This window comes from Grampus griseus (genome assembly GCF_964374135.1).
Source record: "Grampus griseus genome assembly, chromosome: 1".
Taxonomy (NCBI): domain Eukaryota; kingdom Metazoa; phylum Chordata; class Mammalia; order Artiodactyla; family Delphinidae; genus Grampus; species Grampus griseus.
Window position 1 is genome coordinate 52507288 of NC_139017.1, and position 15603 is coordinate 52522890.

At 33.3% G+C, this 15603-nt stretch overlaps 1 protein-coding gene across 3 annotated transcripts in view; it reads right to left on the minus strand.

The window, feature by feature from the left end:
• Positions 1–3292: 3292 nt before the first annotated feature.
• The window catches only part of KIFAP3 (kinesin associated protein 3), a 149067-nt gene continuing 136756 nt past the window's right edge, over positions 3293–15603 (minus strand). For 2 of the 3 annotated variants that reach the window (XM_082658295.1, XM_082658294.1), the window contains exon 20: positions 3293–3751. In XM_082658295.1, the coding sequence (XP_082514421.1) occupies positions 3643–3751 (109 nt within the window). In that variant the 3' untranslated portion in view covers positions 3293–3642. Of the gene's footprint in view, positions 3752–7726; positions 7796–15603 lie in introns of all 3 variants that reach the window. The other variant, XM_082658296.1, reaches the window with a different exon arrangement.

A 15603-nucleotide genomic window follows, 5' to 3' on the forward strand; every position in this document is an offset into this window, starting at 1 on the left:
CAAAAGGCTCAGACCATATAGGCCATTTTGTTTTCCTATGAGATTTTTCTCACTTAAGAATATCCATCTCCTTCACAAAACAAAAAACTAAAATAAACAAATAAAAAAAAATCCAGAACAAACAAAACAGAAAAAAGAAGAAAGAAATTGATCAAGTATGGTATTTTTGAGTTCTAAATCTCACTGAAACCACCTTATGGATCAGACTCCACTATCTTCTGCCACTTAATGTCAAAAGTCTAAGGGCAGTCAATTTCTCTGAAGGTATTTTGTCTTTCTTTTCAGGATTCTTATGGAAATTTTAATTCATTTTTATCAAGAACTTCTCTATGTCAAAATAGATGTCAGTATCCATTTTAAAAAATGGTTCACATATTGCAGGGATAAAAATCCTTTTCAGCTCAGTAATATTTTCTTCTATTATCTTTGGCTGTTATTCCTGTACCTTAAAAAAACAAAAACTCTTTTCTTGGAAAACCAACCAGCCAAATATTGGTGCTCTGATTTTTATCTTCTATATTATTTTTTATATATTATTTAATCTATGTTATTTTCTTCTGCCTTCTGAGAGCTTATCAAATTTTTCTTTATCACTGATTTTTCTCAGTGTTATTAATTCTATTCTTTAATGCCTCTCTATTTCATGCAAGTCTTTATCCCAAATAGTCGGGAGGTTCTGCTATACTCCATAGAGAACATATATTGAAGCTTAATGTTATCCCTTCAATCTAGTAGACTGTCAGGTACCTGGCTAGAATGTGTATGTGGGATTTTAGATATCTGAGGAGACACCATATTTTCCAAATTCTCATTAAACTAGCAACAAAGACACAAAAGGACAAACTCACCTCACTAAAAACGTTGATGTATCCTCAATGATAGAATTTGGGAAGATCTGCCAATAACCAGGACAAATTGGCTAGATTTGGAAAAAACCCTCCAGGTACCACTTGGCAAAAAGTAGGAAGATCAATTTATATTTCTCTCTTTTTCTCTGTTTCATGACTTAAAATATGCAAGGTCTTTAAAATCCTGAAGATCAGGCAGCTAATAAAAAATCTTGTAACAAGAAACAAAGACTCTGAAAAATAGGCCTTCAATTGGGTTGAAGAAAAAGCATCCTCTTTTCTCTGAGACCTTCTGACAATTTGGCTTAGTCTTTGAGTCCTAAAGATTCTTGGCATATTTCTGGTGGCACGGAGTAAGCCCTGCAACATAACACCAAGTGAGAGCCTAGTGACTGTAACCTCTGATCGTAGCTACAACTAGTAATAGTAGCAAGTTATTTTGTGTGATGTACCTCATCTACCATTTCTGAGGTTCCTGTAAAGTCATGACAGGATATATGGCTTCAGTTCTATTGTGCTGTGCAGAATTAAGCAATAGGTGTGTCACACATATGGAAGGGGCCAGGAAAGGGTGGAGCAGTGTTCTCTTCCCCAAGTCCTGAGTGAAAGTAGTGGTGGCTCTCCCAAGAAGAGGGCAGCTGTGATCTCATGAAGATGAACAGCCTAGACGAAGCAGTGTAGGGACAAGGGGAGGAAACAGAACATGAGGAACCTATTCTTGGCCCCATGTGAGAAAGCGCCTTAGAAAACTCTCAGAAAGGGCAGAAAACTCTTGAGAAGACATAATTTCCAGCTATAAACTATGGCTTGAGGCCATGGCAATTTAGCTCTTAAAGTAAACATGACTTTAATTTGTAGACAAAATCTGGTAAGTCCAGGATATCTGACTTACATATAAATAGTATTTCTAAAAGTGCCCAAGGCCAAAACCTTTTGTTCTCTGAAGTATGTAAGAATTTTAGATATTCTTCCTTATTCCTTTAGTAAAATTTTCCTTCATAAATAATGCAAAGGTAAATCAGTCCATGCTTGAGTGGAAAGATCACAATTTCTAATTCTGTGAAGTCCTAAAATAATGAAAAAAATATACAGGGAGAATGCGTATGTGTATGTAAACCCTGGAGACCAGCCCTGGAAATGTTATGAATTGTTGTGGATGTTCTTCCTAAATCAGTTTATAATGGTATGAGGGAAGTTAAGTTATAGAATGTTTGCTTTATCTTTCTAATAATGTCACTTCTTATTTGTATTTATACTTTGTACATATGACAAGTAATAAGGCACGATACTTACTAATTGAGGTTACTGGATTGGAAGCATGAAGACAGGTTATGTCAAAGACTAAATACATAAGCTTGGGGAAGTCATTTAATTTCTCCTGGCATGGTTTTTCCAACTGAAAAGAGTTTGATAGGGTTGTTTCTAAGGCCCTTTCCAGCTTTAATATTCTATAGTTAAAATAGAAACCAAGACAAATAAATACATGTTTTCAGAAAGATCAATTGGGTTGTGAGTTCAAAGACACAGATCATATCTTAGATTCACTTATTCCCTAAGGAGCATGATATACTTCCTTATACATAGCAGGTAGTTAATATCTGTTGACTATATTTTAAATCTCTATGGGATTGGTTTCCCAAATAAATAGATGGACTGAATTATTTCAAAGGTCCTTTCCAGCTCTACTATTCTATGCTTAAAATATAAATGAAGCCCAATAACTAGTATAGTAGACCAATGAGATTTTAAATTCTTGTCTTTGATCTATGTATTTACTTCAAAGCCTCATATAATTTCTTCCACAGCAGGCGCTCAAGGAAATATCTGTAGATTGTAATTATTTAATTTGCTCTGTTTTTCAAGTAAATATTTCCATACTATAACATGCATGAGTTATTTTCACAACTCATTATTATGTCTTTCCATTTCTTACTACCTAAATCTTGTAAAAACAAGTGAACAAATGGGAAACAGGTATCTAAGTGAGCAAAATATTTTGTTCCTTAGTTTTCTTCAGTGAGACATAATTAGCTTTTCCATATTTTAGACTTCATGAATAATAAAATTTAAAAACCCAATGCCAATCTAGTTTCATGTATACTAATAGATGTCCTAGGTTTTCTGTATAAAAATCAGAAAGACAAAATTAATTTGAATTAATTGCTGAAGAAACTCTACTCACATATAACATAATTATGGCGTATGTTCCACTGTTAATCAAAAAATCATAGTTAATAACTTTGGGAAGCAACCTTTCAGGCACATGGCATGAAATAAAAAAGGTGATACTCTTTTTATAAATTTTAAAGGTAGCACATATCACGTGAAATACTTAAGAGTTTATAAGGGGAAAAAAAGGACAGGAAAAAAAAATTATATGCACTCTACATAAGCATGTAACTCCTAATAAAACACATTAAATAGAAACACATGACTTTTGCTAATTCATTTGTACTTTATGCTTCTTTTTAATAGAAATTAAATTAGTCAATTAATGTACATAATGTAGTGTTTGTTTTCCAGTCTAGTTGCTTTTCAGCATTCACTTTTGAGTCTCATGGTAAATATTATTCGGCATCAGGATGTGGTTTGATGAGTGAACAGTGTCAAGCATCAACTGTACTTAACACAGGACGGAAGGGGTCGAAGTTAACCTGCAGCTAACAGTATGGAAAAGTAAAAAGAAACACAGACCCGCAATAGTATCAACATGCATTATTAGGCCAAGATTCAAAGTTAACCCAACCCACACAGATCTCTTCTAAGCTGAGAGCACAGATGGAGAGGGATGACTTTATCGAGATCCATAGCCATAGTAGTAAGGTTCATCAGGGCGGAATCCATAAGCTGTGGCAGGGCGTCCAAGAATGCCAACCGATTGGCCAAAGCCATCCATTCCAAGGCTAAAAAGAGAAAAAAGGAATAATCTATTATATTTTTCATTCCAATGCAGGTCAAAGAAGAGGCCTGGAACTTTATACCTCCAAAATTCTCTTCCTAGCAGCAAAAGTGACTTATGTGGCTGGCTATCATTAACATTTTTTCTTCTTTAAATTACTGTAGTCATAAAAATGTGTTTAATAAATATTTAATTCTAATAACTTCTGTTAAAAATGTTGAAAACCTCTGTCATCAGGTACCATTCAAGACAAAGAGAAAGAGAGATCAGAAACGTTTTAATGAATTACACTCATACATGGCGTTTATGCCAGAATGTGAAAATATTTTACATGTTAGCAACTATCAGTAATACACTGCTAGAGAATGATAAAATTAAAACTGTAGTAAAGTGAGTTTTGTTATTTATAATAAGATCTCTATTTCATAGGATTAATCCACTATTAGTAAGGACATGCAATTGAGTTTTAGCAGTAAACTCTCACTTGAGCCAAATCATACCATAAGCCTATGACTAAAAGAAGACAAAGAATTTTACAAAATTTGAAAGTTAGCCAGATTTGATATGCAAATTCTTCTTCTGACTCCTCAATGCAAAAAAATTACTAAATAGTACATGTTTTGAGTTACAGCAAGCAAATTATAAATTTTGGATTACAAATTTATAATTATAAATTTATAAATGATAAATTTATTCTATGGAAATAACAGAAGCCCAAAGATAACCTTCAGAGTTAAAAAGGTGGATTGAAACACGGATAAACTGATGTTACTTTAAAAATTCTTCTTTCATCTATTAATACATTTAGAAGAAAAAGTACTTTTAAAGAGTCAGAGAATTATTAACACTTAGCGAAATGACAAGATATTATTTTGCCAGGCAAATATGGCAGCTATAACATGCTCATGCATAGCGCATGCAGTGAATGCTAGTGAGCTTATTTCCAATCAAAAGAAATTATTTATAACCCAGAAATGTAAGCTTTGAAAAAATAAATATATTTAAATGATTTAAGATTATTCCAGATAATGCTAGATGGAAAGATACTTTTCCCTTTATCAGCAAAATCTCAATATGATTAAAAAATATATTCATACAGGCACTGATTTCTTCTCACAACTCAAAGTGAGATTAAGTTAAAACGCTTTAGAAGTAACGATTAAAATGTTAAGGTTTTAAATAATTTGTGTGCGTGTGTGTGTGTGTGTGTGTGTGTGTGTGTGTGTGTGTGTGTGTGTGTTGGAATAGGATTAAATACTAAAAGTAAAGGGCATATAATTCATGTGAATCTACCTCTTAGGGGAATGGAATTTCTGAAATATAAGGTTTAGGTTAGCATTTGTAGTGAACGATCCTGGACAAATCAAACTTTTGGGTTCCTTCTATATCAAAAACTGTGTCTGTAATTTCTAAAAGTTGTTTGAAAGTTTTAAGTCTGAATTTTATTTTGAAATGGCAAAATACAAGTATGCTTTTCCTACTTTGGTCCCATGGAAAGAAAGATTAAATTTTCTGATGAAGGGAAATATTACTCTAGAGGTAGCTTTAAAGATGTTTTAGAAATTAATGGAGCCCACGACTAAGACACACCTGTATCAGTTTAAAATTAGAGGAAAAGTTGGCCATTGAAAAATTTTCTGTTGAAGCACTAAGGCTAACAAATACTCATGTATCTAAACAACTCTCAGTTATATAAAGGATGACTATAGAGCTTGTGGATTTCAGCTCCTTCCTTTTTCAGCTTTCTACTTATTACCTGCCTTCAGCCACTCTTTACATGTTTTAGCATCTCTTCTGAGGCTGAATAGCAGCAGACTTCGGTAAAACTCAAGTTAATTTTGTCTTTGTTTATTAATCTAGGGGCTGTGGTGAGATCTCTTTTAAGAACTTGGAAACAAGAGGCATATGGTTGATCAGTGAAGAAATATGCGAAAGTACCTTCAAAACAGAACATCTCACAGAGGAACAATATGACTGTAATTCTACCTAAAAGAAGATGACGGTACTGAGAAGGGTGTCTGTCAGCCATGTTGGCACAGAACAAGGAGCTCCTCAGAGGCAATGCTGTAGTGGAACCAACCCAAGCAATCCCTTGGGGTGACCTATAACACCATCAGGAATATATGACCTTTTTGGCAGGCTTGTCCTCATTGAGGAAGGGGCATTAACAAAGGTTCTGAGTCTAAAGTTATTACACATTCAAACTGCAAAACTTTTAAATTTCTATGACCAATAAACAAATTTCTGATTACTGTTTTCTCATATGGCTTGCCAACAGGGTAAAGAATAAACTTAAGACATATCTGATCTGCCTGCTGGTTATACTTTCATTGTAAATTGACAAATGGATTTTTAAAAAATATGTTAGTCACAATTTTTGGTAAGAATATGCATCCCCAAGTCAGTGAAAGTAAGACCAAATCTTGAACACTGTTGAGTTTGAGTTTTCTGAGCCTGCAGGTTTACTGCAATAAACTTCTATTTATGCACTCAATAGTTAACCCAGAGACTTCTGTATTACAATGTAAAAACCAAATTTTTGTGAACTTCCATAAATATCATATGGGGAAATTTTTCAAATAGGAGAATTTGAGACCAACTCTTAAAATGAGCTTTTCTGGAATTATCCATCATGTATCATAGATCAAATCGCTGTTTAAAGAATATGTGAAACATTATGACCAGTGTGGGTACTCTGGTGGTACTCTAAGTTCTATATCCTTTTGTATCATGAAAGATCAACCATATCCCTACAATTAATAGCTTTTAAATAAAATTCACTCTGATACAGAATAGTTTGATTCTTTAGTCTCTCATTTGGTTCTAATATAGTGAGGAAATTGGACTTTTCAGGCTGTTAAAACCTGGAGATAGATATTCTTCTGGGACATGTGAACTCTTACTCTACTTTCTCCCTTGGGATAAGGATGTAGCCTTGTTAATGCTGAATCTGGTTCAAACCAGGAGAGCCTAATGTAAGTTTTCCCAACAGAAGCAGATGGATTATATAAATTCTTCTGGAAGGGGACAGAAACGTGAATATAAAAGGAAGTATCACAGCAAAAATTGTCCTTTCCTGATCCACTAAGACTTGACTTAGAGTACACAGTATTAAAGCCACTTGCATGCCCTCAACAGGGACCCTCAGAACCAACAGAAACTAAGTTGTGATATGCTGTACCTGCTCGTGCCCTGTGTGACCATCCTGCTTCAGAGAAGAGTTTGTATATTTGGCTATTTATATTGGAATTTAATCCAACACTGCATGTGTGTCTCCATACGTACATATTCTTTTCCTGGTACTCCTAAACTATATAAAAAAGCTGTGTGTCCCTTTCGAGTAGAATATGCTACTACTAGACCACTTTTTCTTTACAAGACTATTTATGTAGCGTCATTTAACCTTTATCCTCAATGTCTAGATATATTTTGGACCTTTAAATTAGAAAAATACCAAAATGCAATACTGCTTCTTGAAAATATATAATTCTAGTCTAAAGAAAATGGTCACTGTTTGTTGTGAAAAGACAACTAGGAAAGGTAAGGCCCCCAAATCCATCTGCCATTAACTTTTATGTCCTAAGAACAATGATTTTGGGGTACTTAGAAAAAATGACAAATTCTTTATAAGTAAAAAATATATATTTAAAATTCAACAACAAATATAAAACCACACCTAGGTTTTATTTTTAAACAAACATTTAGAAATCTAATTAGCATTCAGCAAGCAGAAGACTAAGTTTTCTGTAATATTTACAAGGCTTCAAACAAATTTTCAACATCATTCATTAGAATTCTAAACTTGAGATGATTCAGAGAAGGGTGAAAAAAAGAAATCCAGACATGACAAGTGATGCTTCACATGCAGCATATTACAAAGGGAATGGCAGCCAGTAAGGAATTCTAGGCACTCCGAGGCTCTGATTAAACTTCTGTGTCAGAATTGACATTCCTGTAGAAAGGAAAGAAAATCACCTACCTCTGGCTGTTTGTGAGGCTTAATTAGTGCATATTTGTAAAGCCCTTTGAAATCCTTGGGTGAAAAGTGCTGCATAAGTGAAAAGTATTATCATTATTTTATTAAAGTTAGATAAAAGCAATACAAGTCTTTTTCTTCTTTGAAACTTCCAGGTCAGCAAAATGAATGCAAAGCACATAATGAATATTATTAGTGAATAACACAGGAAAAAAAAAAGGATACATTCAAGCCAAGTTCTCTTTTCATAGGCTCATAGAATCTTTGACTTGGAAACATTTTTAGAAATACTCTAGTGTACTCTTTCATTCACAACATCCTTGACAGGGTCTATACAGCTCTTGTCATAACACCTCCATAACTCTACATTGTCAAGGCAGTTCGTTCCTTCTACAGACTTACCAAACTATGAGAAAGTTCTTCATTAACACCCATCTGAAATCTGGTTCTATGAGTCCTAGAATTACCTTCTCAAACCATACAAGAAGTCTAATTATTCCTTAATATGACTATTTCACAACTCTCATTTAATCAATCCTCATGACATGGTCTCTAAAATCATTTGTTTTCTAAAGTATTTCAATTTTTTCAGTATTAACCTTAAAATAAAGAAGCTGAAAACAATGTGGTACTTATGATATGGTCTGAAACCAGTACAGAAGATAAAAACGAGATCCCATTTCTGACTCTCTGCTAATGTAGGCCAAAACTGTGTTGATCCTGAACAAAATTTTTAAGGAGTCATTATCACAAAATGGCTTACATTGACTGTATATGTGTGTGTATAGTTGTGTGTGTATATACATACAGACACACATGAAATTTATAACTTACAACTACCATGTTGAATTTCATCTTTTTAGCTTGGGTCTTTCTTTGGGGATTCTATTCTCCCTACGACAAAATCCTTTATGACAATATACTTACAAGTAGGGAACAATGACACTTATTAACTACCTATCTTTGTGATCCATAAGATAATACTGAAGGCTGGAATTCTTTTGGGATCGTTAAGTCAAAGGACTTAACATTTTTTGGAGGATACAGTTCCAGGACATTATAACACTGCATGAAATAATTTAGTAACAGTCTCCTAGAACAGTTCATTCTTTTTATTAATTACTCCAATATACTGATCATAGAACCAAAATCAATATGTTTATCTTCCTTTCCAACTAGGTTATAAATTTATCATCAGAGTAATTTCAGCTTAAGTATGATTTGTCATGGGAAATTTAGGTCTACGTAATAGTGATCTTTTGTACATCCATCCACCCATCCATTCAAATAGTACATGACTTTCTACAATGTGTTAAGTATAGTGTTGGAAGTCAATGTCAAAAAAAAAGATGTGTTGCTTGGAAGGCGATAATAAACAAGACATGGTCCCTGACCATGGATTGGAGGCAACTAATACGGAACAAAATTCTGATAATAATGTGTTGTATTACCCTAGTACATTTATAAATTACTACAGAGTAGAATAGGACCAAATAAAATAATGTGAGAGTATATTAGAGATATGTACAAATTGTTACAGAAGGATCTCAAGAACTAGAAAGCCTTTATAGAAAATGCTTTGATTTTAATGTATCTGTCACTTCCTGACATTATATTTTATTTTTTGTCTTCATTTCCTATTAGATTGTAAGCACCATGAATGGTAAGGACTATCTTATTCATTGCTATATCACCAGCATCTAGTGCTGTATCTGACATGGCGTGGGATTTCAAAAAGTGTTTGATTGCATGAATGGATGAATCTTAAAGGACAAGTAGGATTTCACATGTGGAGATAGAGAGATAATTCCTGATGGTGTGGCAGCCTGAGCAAGAGAAAGGGCTGAAGAAGAGCAAATGATTTGTTATGGTCAAAGTCTTAGGTTTGCAATGTAAGCAGTAGCAGAAGATAAAGCTAGAAAGGGAGGTTAGGACTAGATTTTAAAAGCTCTTCATATGCCATACTAAGAACCACATACTTTTGGAGAGCTGTCAGTGTTTTTAAGAAGGGGACCAAGAACAACTTACTTCTGTGTTTCAAAAAGATAATTGGGGAGCAAGGGGTTGAGAGGCAAAAGGATGGGGAACATTTAAGAATATTATGGCTGTCCATATGTGAAGTAATGCGAGTCTGTAGAGGCACTGGCAGAACTAACAATGATCAAATATGCTACATTTCATGACAAAAAATGGTATCTTTTCTCTTTTGAAATGGAGTTTTAAGTTATACATTTACTATTTGGGAACTGAGAATGAAGAGAAAGAACTTCAAAACTGGCCAAAAATTTGAGGTTATAGTTAACTGGAATGAAACAATTTTTGCCCCTTTAATATGGGGATATGTTTCATCAAATAAATAAGAGGCTGTAGTATTCCATGTAGATGAAATCAAACTGTAGAAGTAGTTTGTCCCTGTACTGAACAGGAAGAGATGGGCTATTCTGGCAGAAGAGACCATTTTTTCTTGAAATTCATATATAGCAATAAGAGAAGTCTGGATTGACTGACATAATGCCTATAAAATTATACCTAACATTTGTATAGTGACGTATTACTAAATCAAGATCTAAATGTTTGCAATTTAGAGATCCACCGCTAGATGGAGAGCTTGTTTTATCACCGAGTATCGTACTTTTACAAAGTTTTAAAGCAAGCTTTATCAAATTTAAACTTCTCAGCATATTTAACATTGATGGAATGTGGTTTCCATTGCTTTTTCATATAATCGATGTCTTTATATATGTGAAACAATTTAGAGTTAAATAGGAATCACTATCATTCATATGCAAAAAAGCTTTGTGAATGTGGAGGCGTATAAAAATGAGAGAAGATGTTGATTGTCTTGGACACTGAAAAATGTAATGAACTTGCATGTTAAAGTACTACTATTATAGGAAAACTTCTAAAATTTTCATTGAACCTGTCAATAGCATCTTGTTTCTATAAATTTAAATGTAATAATATATATTTTAGGTTGCTCAAAAGTGTTACTGATTGCTTTTGACTTGAGCCTTTGTATTATAGAGAAAATGAGCAGAGTGAAGCAGTCTTTTAATGAGTTTCACCAATATGTATTAAGTTTAGCTGTCATTTTCCATTTAGTTTTCTTTTACTCTTAATCTTTTATATGCATGGTTATCAATTTTAAAGAATCGTTTTTAGTGAAAACAAACTAAGTAATATTTTCTTCAAAATTATAAATGATAGGAGTAGTGGGAGGTTGTATTTAATGTACTCATCTGGAACTTATTAAAAAAATTTTTTTGAAAAAGACATCTGTCAGTTCTAAGGGGAAAATACCATCTTGGGGACAAATCCTTTCAATTTAGTTACTATACTGAGATGCTTCAGATAAAAACTAATTTGTACTAATGATGGAGGAAGCATGTGTAAAATAGTCACTGATTTATTCCAAATGGAAAGAAATTCCATTTCACTGACGCTCTTCTAATACCATTCAATTTACACTTATTATACATCTTAATCTGTTATTTAACCCATCTCCAGAGCCTATTTTAATGATTATATTTTTTTATGTGGAGATGTTACAGTTGGTACTTTTTCATATTATATCATCTTTGGATTAAGTCTTCTATCCCTTTTTATTATTTTTTTTTAATTTATAGTCTCACTGAGATTCTTCTATTAACTCCAGTTCTTGGGCATCCTTACTCTTTTACTGTTGCCTCTGACAATTCTTCTTCATGACGGTCCCTTTCTTCACAAGCTTAGTCATTTTTTTCTTTTTTGCCTGTCTGCTGGCCCTTGAGCTTCGAGATACTTCTACAGAGAGGTTCTGTATTTGTTTATAATATATCAAGGTCCTGGAATTTCACTGTCCTGAAGCCATTTTAATGATAATTTCTTGACTTGGGGTTTCCTGAATTAAATGTATAGTATAAATTCTGACCCCATGTGTGTTCATGAAGCAAGCGTATGATTCCTGTTCCTCATGGGTGACTATCCTCCTCTTCTAGGGTCTTAGGGCAGAAGACAAGTTTTAGCCACTTCTCTGGGCTGGTGAATTAAAATCATCTAGTCCTCTTTTCAACTGATGAGAAAAAGGCATCCCTTTGAAGTTCCAGGCTCTATATAGGGAATTCAGCTCTATCTTCCTATACCATATAACCTATACCTAGTTCAATATTCTTGTGGTGGTTCTTTTGTGTTTGTGTGTCACTTGGGGTTATATTTTGTCCACCCTTTCTATATCTATACAGGAGGGGGCCCTTCCAAGTCAGGTCAGTCTACCATCTTGCTGGAGTCCCTTCTATTCTACTCTTATTAATCTGCTTTGCACATCTAAGGAAAGAATTTATAAACCTTGTATTCCTGTGACTCAAAATTGGCTTTCTTGAACAGAACAATGACTTGAAAGAAATAACTGGAGCCATTAGAAGATTTTTTTTCCTTATTTGTAGCAATTAACAGAAAAAATACTCTAATAGGTGCCTAATAGAAGCCATCAGATGTGATGATGCTGAAGTGAATATTTACTGAAACTTATAATGGTCTCAAAATTTTTATAGCAATCTTTTAATGAAAGTATACCATCTTGTCATCTTTAGCTTGCATTTCTTCAATTAAGTACAAGGACTTCTTGAAATTAGCAGTTCTATAATATCAAGGAATGCCTCAGTTCACACCACCAAATGTTAAGGGAACTTGCTGAGCTGCTTAACTAACCCCTAGGTCAATAAACTTAGTCATTAGCACCTCTTTTAAATAATTGTTTGTCTGTTACTGGTTCAACATTTATATAACCTGTCATAATACTTTGGTTTTTTAAGGTACAAAAATTACTGCTGTAGGTTTAAAGTAGAGAGTTTAAGTAGCGATGTTTTCACAGTGATAGTTTAACCATACTGTCTGGTACTGAGTGAGTTAAAGTCTGAACACCACAGCTAATTACTATGTAATGCTAACCTTAGTTGCTGGTTCATTTTGAGACTCTTTAAAATATGAACTGTGTATTTTACCCCTATGCACTCTCTTAATGATTTGTTTTTTTAGACTGAAATCACTTCCAGCCATCAGTTAGACTCTTGGTCTCTACATATGCACTTCTCCAAGCACAAATATTTCTTTTTCCTATTGGTCTGCCAGCTCTGTCAGAGCAAATTTCACTTTAAACTAAATGCTATGATACTTAAAACCTCTTGGATTACTCAGGCTGCTAGTGTGATCTATGACCTTCCAAGAATGACAGCTGAACTTTCCAATTTGCTTATACTGCTTGGGGAACTAAAAGCACATGCCAAAGAGGAAAATGTTTCTGATGTTGAACAGAGAGGAGAGTTCTTGCTGGAGGTGGGAGCAGGAGACTATTAAATACTGAAAAATACTAATAAGAAATGAAAAGAAACTAAACATGCTGTAAAGTCTAAGAGCTCGAGCATAATTCAAAAGTTAATGCTAGCATTAAAAACTTTTTAGTCCAGTTAAAATATGAATAATGACCTTCAGTTACTGAAATTTAAACACCAACCAGAATCTTAGAATGATAATGCACTATCAAAATGAACAAGTTCAAGAGATGGAATAGAACCTAAAATTATCACAAGTACTACACATAATGGGCTATATCAACTCCCCATCATTCTTTATAAAGCAGACAGAAATCTGACATATGGATATAATCAAAGAGGTAATACCACTATCTAACATGCATGCTACCCCTACTGACATATCAGTCTCTTGTAAATTAAAAATTAATGTTAAGCTTCTGTTAAAACCTTGTCCGACGTCCTTAAATAATACGGTTTGGAATATTTTTATATCGCTTTGAAACTTTTTCTTTTACTACATTTCATAAGAGGTATATAAATGTTAGTTGTAAAAAAAATCTCAAAAATCTTATCAAGTTTATTAAGCTTATTAAGCTTAATCTTATAAGCTTAATGTAAAGTTTCCAATTTATGCCCTAGTCTACTTATTCATTTATTTGTCTCAATAATTTTTAGGCTAAATAGCCTGCAAATTACCTTTGGCTGATAAAAATCAAGTGGTGATTGATAAGGACCTTTTATGTAGCTAAATCAGACTAAGTAATATTTTTCTAAAATTGAGGGCACAAGTATGGATAATAGAAACTATATTTAAACAAATTAAAAGTGCATGTTTTTAAGTAGCTAAGCATCAAAGTTTGAAAGTTCGATTCTAAAATAAGTTTATAATATCAAATATACAACAGGCATTTCCTTGTATTATTATGATACTTTATTCTTTTAATAAAAAATTTAAATTGAATGATTCTTTAAATTCTATAGCGCTTTACAATTTTCAAGTTTTACACACATGATTTCATATAATCCAATAAAACCACTTTTTCCCCCCTTTACCCCATCTTGTCACTCCCCTTTCCCTCTCCTCACTGGTAACCACTAGTTTGTTGTCTATATCTGTGAGTCTGCTTTTTTGTTTTATTCACTAATTTGCTGTATTTTTTAGATTCCACATATGTGATATCATATAGTATTTGCTTTCTGTGACTGACTTATTTCACTTAGCATAATTAAAACATCTATGTTGGGCAGTGTTATATAGATACTTTCAGCCTTCAGTAATTTCAGTAATCAATACAGGTCAGATAAATATTTAATAGTTATTTAGTATCCTCTAGAGCACTTAGGATCTCCATATACTACATAATACACCAGCAATGCATTTAGCACTAGAAGAACAGTTACTAAAGTAAATCTCTACTCTTAAATTTCATAAACTCTCTTGGCCCTTGATAATGTATTTATTATATTATAGGTCTGTACAAAAAAAGGTAAATTCATTTTCTACTTAGGTCTAAGGCTAATTTTAGATTGCCAAGACACAAACTGATTGAAGTCATCCTGATCAACCAGATTGCAGTCTTCTGATGATGAAACAAGGTATTTCTAACAGTTTCTTCATAGAATGGGGCTAAGCACCTTTTGCACACACTGCATTGACACCAAGCAAATTCCGTGTAGACTTCAATGCAGAAGTATATGATTCTAACAATTACTTTTCTGACTTCGCCCTATTACCATATTTTAAAATTATTATTTTTAAAGCAACGTAAGGAAACATACTTTTTTTTTCTTTATCACTGATGTACAAGGGCATTTTTCTCCCTTAATTTAAGGACTAGTAATTATGTTTACAAATTCAGCTACACTAACTTAAGTATGAACTTATCAACAACTCCTGCATTTTATTAAAGTTAGTGGGGTGCAATGACCTCAAAACCAGAATATCTGGATATAATTTATGTCTCTACTGATATAACTCGTCTCCGTCTAAATCTGTAACTTTCTTTGTCATGATTTCTTTTTTTTTTTTTTGGTAAAGTAAGAATAATGGCTATCCCTTTTAACATCTCTCTGCCTTGAGATTATTATATTTCCAGGTCTTTTACAAGAACAGTACAAAGACTCGTGTAGTATGTACTTGGTGTTATTGTTATGACATATGAAAATGATAGAGGCTTCCCTAGAAAATACTTAAGAAATGCTGGCTCCTGCCATATAATCTAGACTGTTAAGAGATACTCTATCATACTTGGCATGCTTCTTACACATGCTTTCTGTTTGCCTTTACAGGGCTCTTACATAATTCATAGAGATTTATGCCTTAACATAGGCAACTAACTGTTGTTGCACTAAAATAATGCCATGGCCAATCATATCTTCCTTTACCATAGTGAGACTGGACTGCTTGTATAAATAAAATTATTCAATCAAAACCCTTCAGATTCTATGTCAAGATAGATGCAAACGATACAACACCTTTAGGGATGAATAATACTGGGAAAGTCTCTTTACATGCTTTTTCATCTTATTTTATATTCAGGGACTTTATTTTGAAAGTAGTAAATCAAGGGTAAGGTTTTTAGTTATTTCACA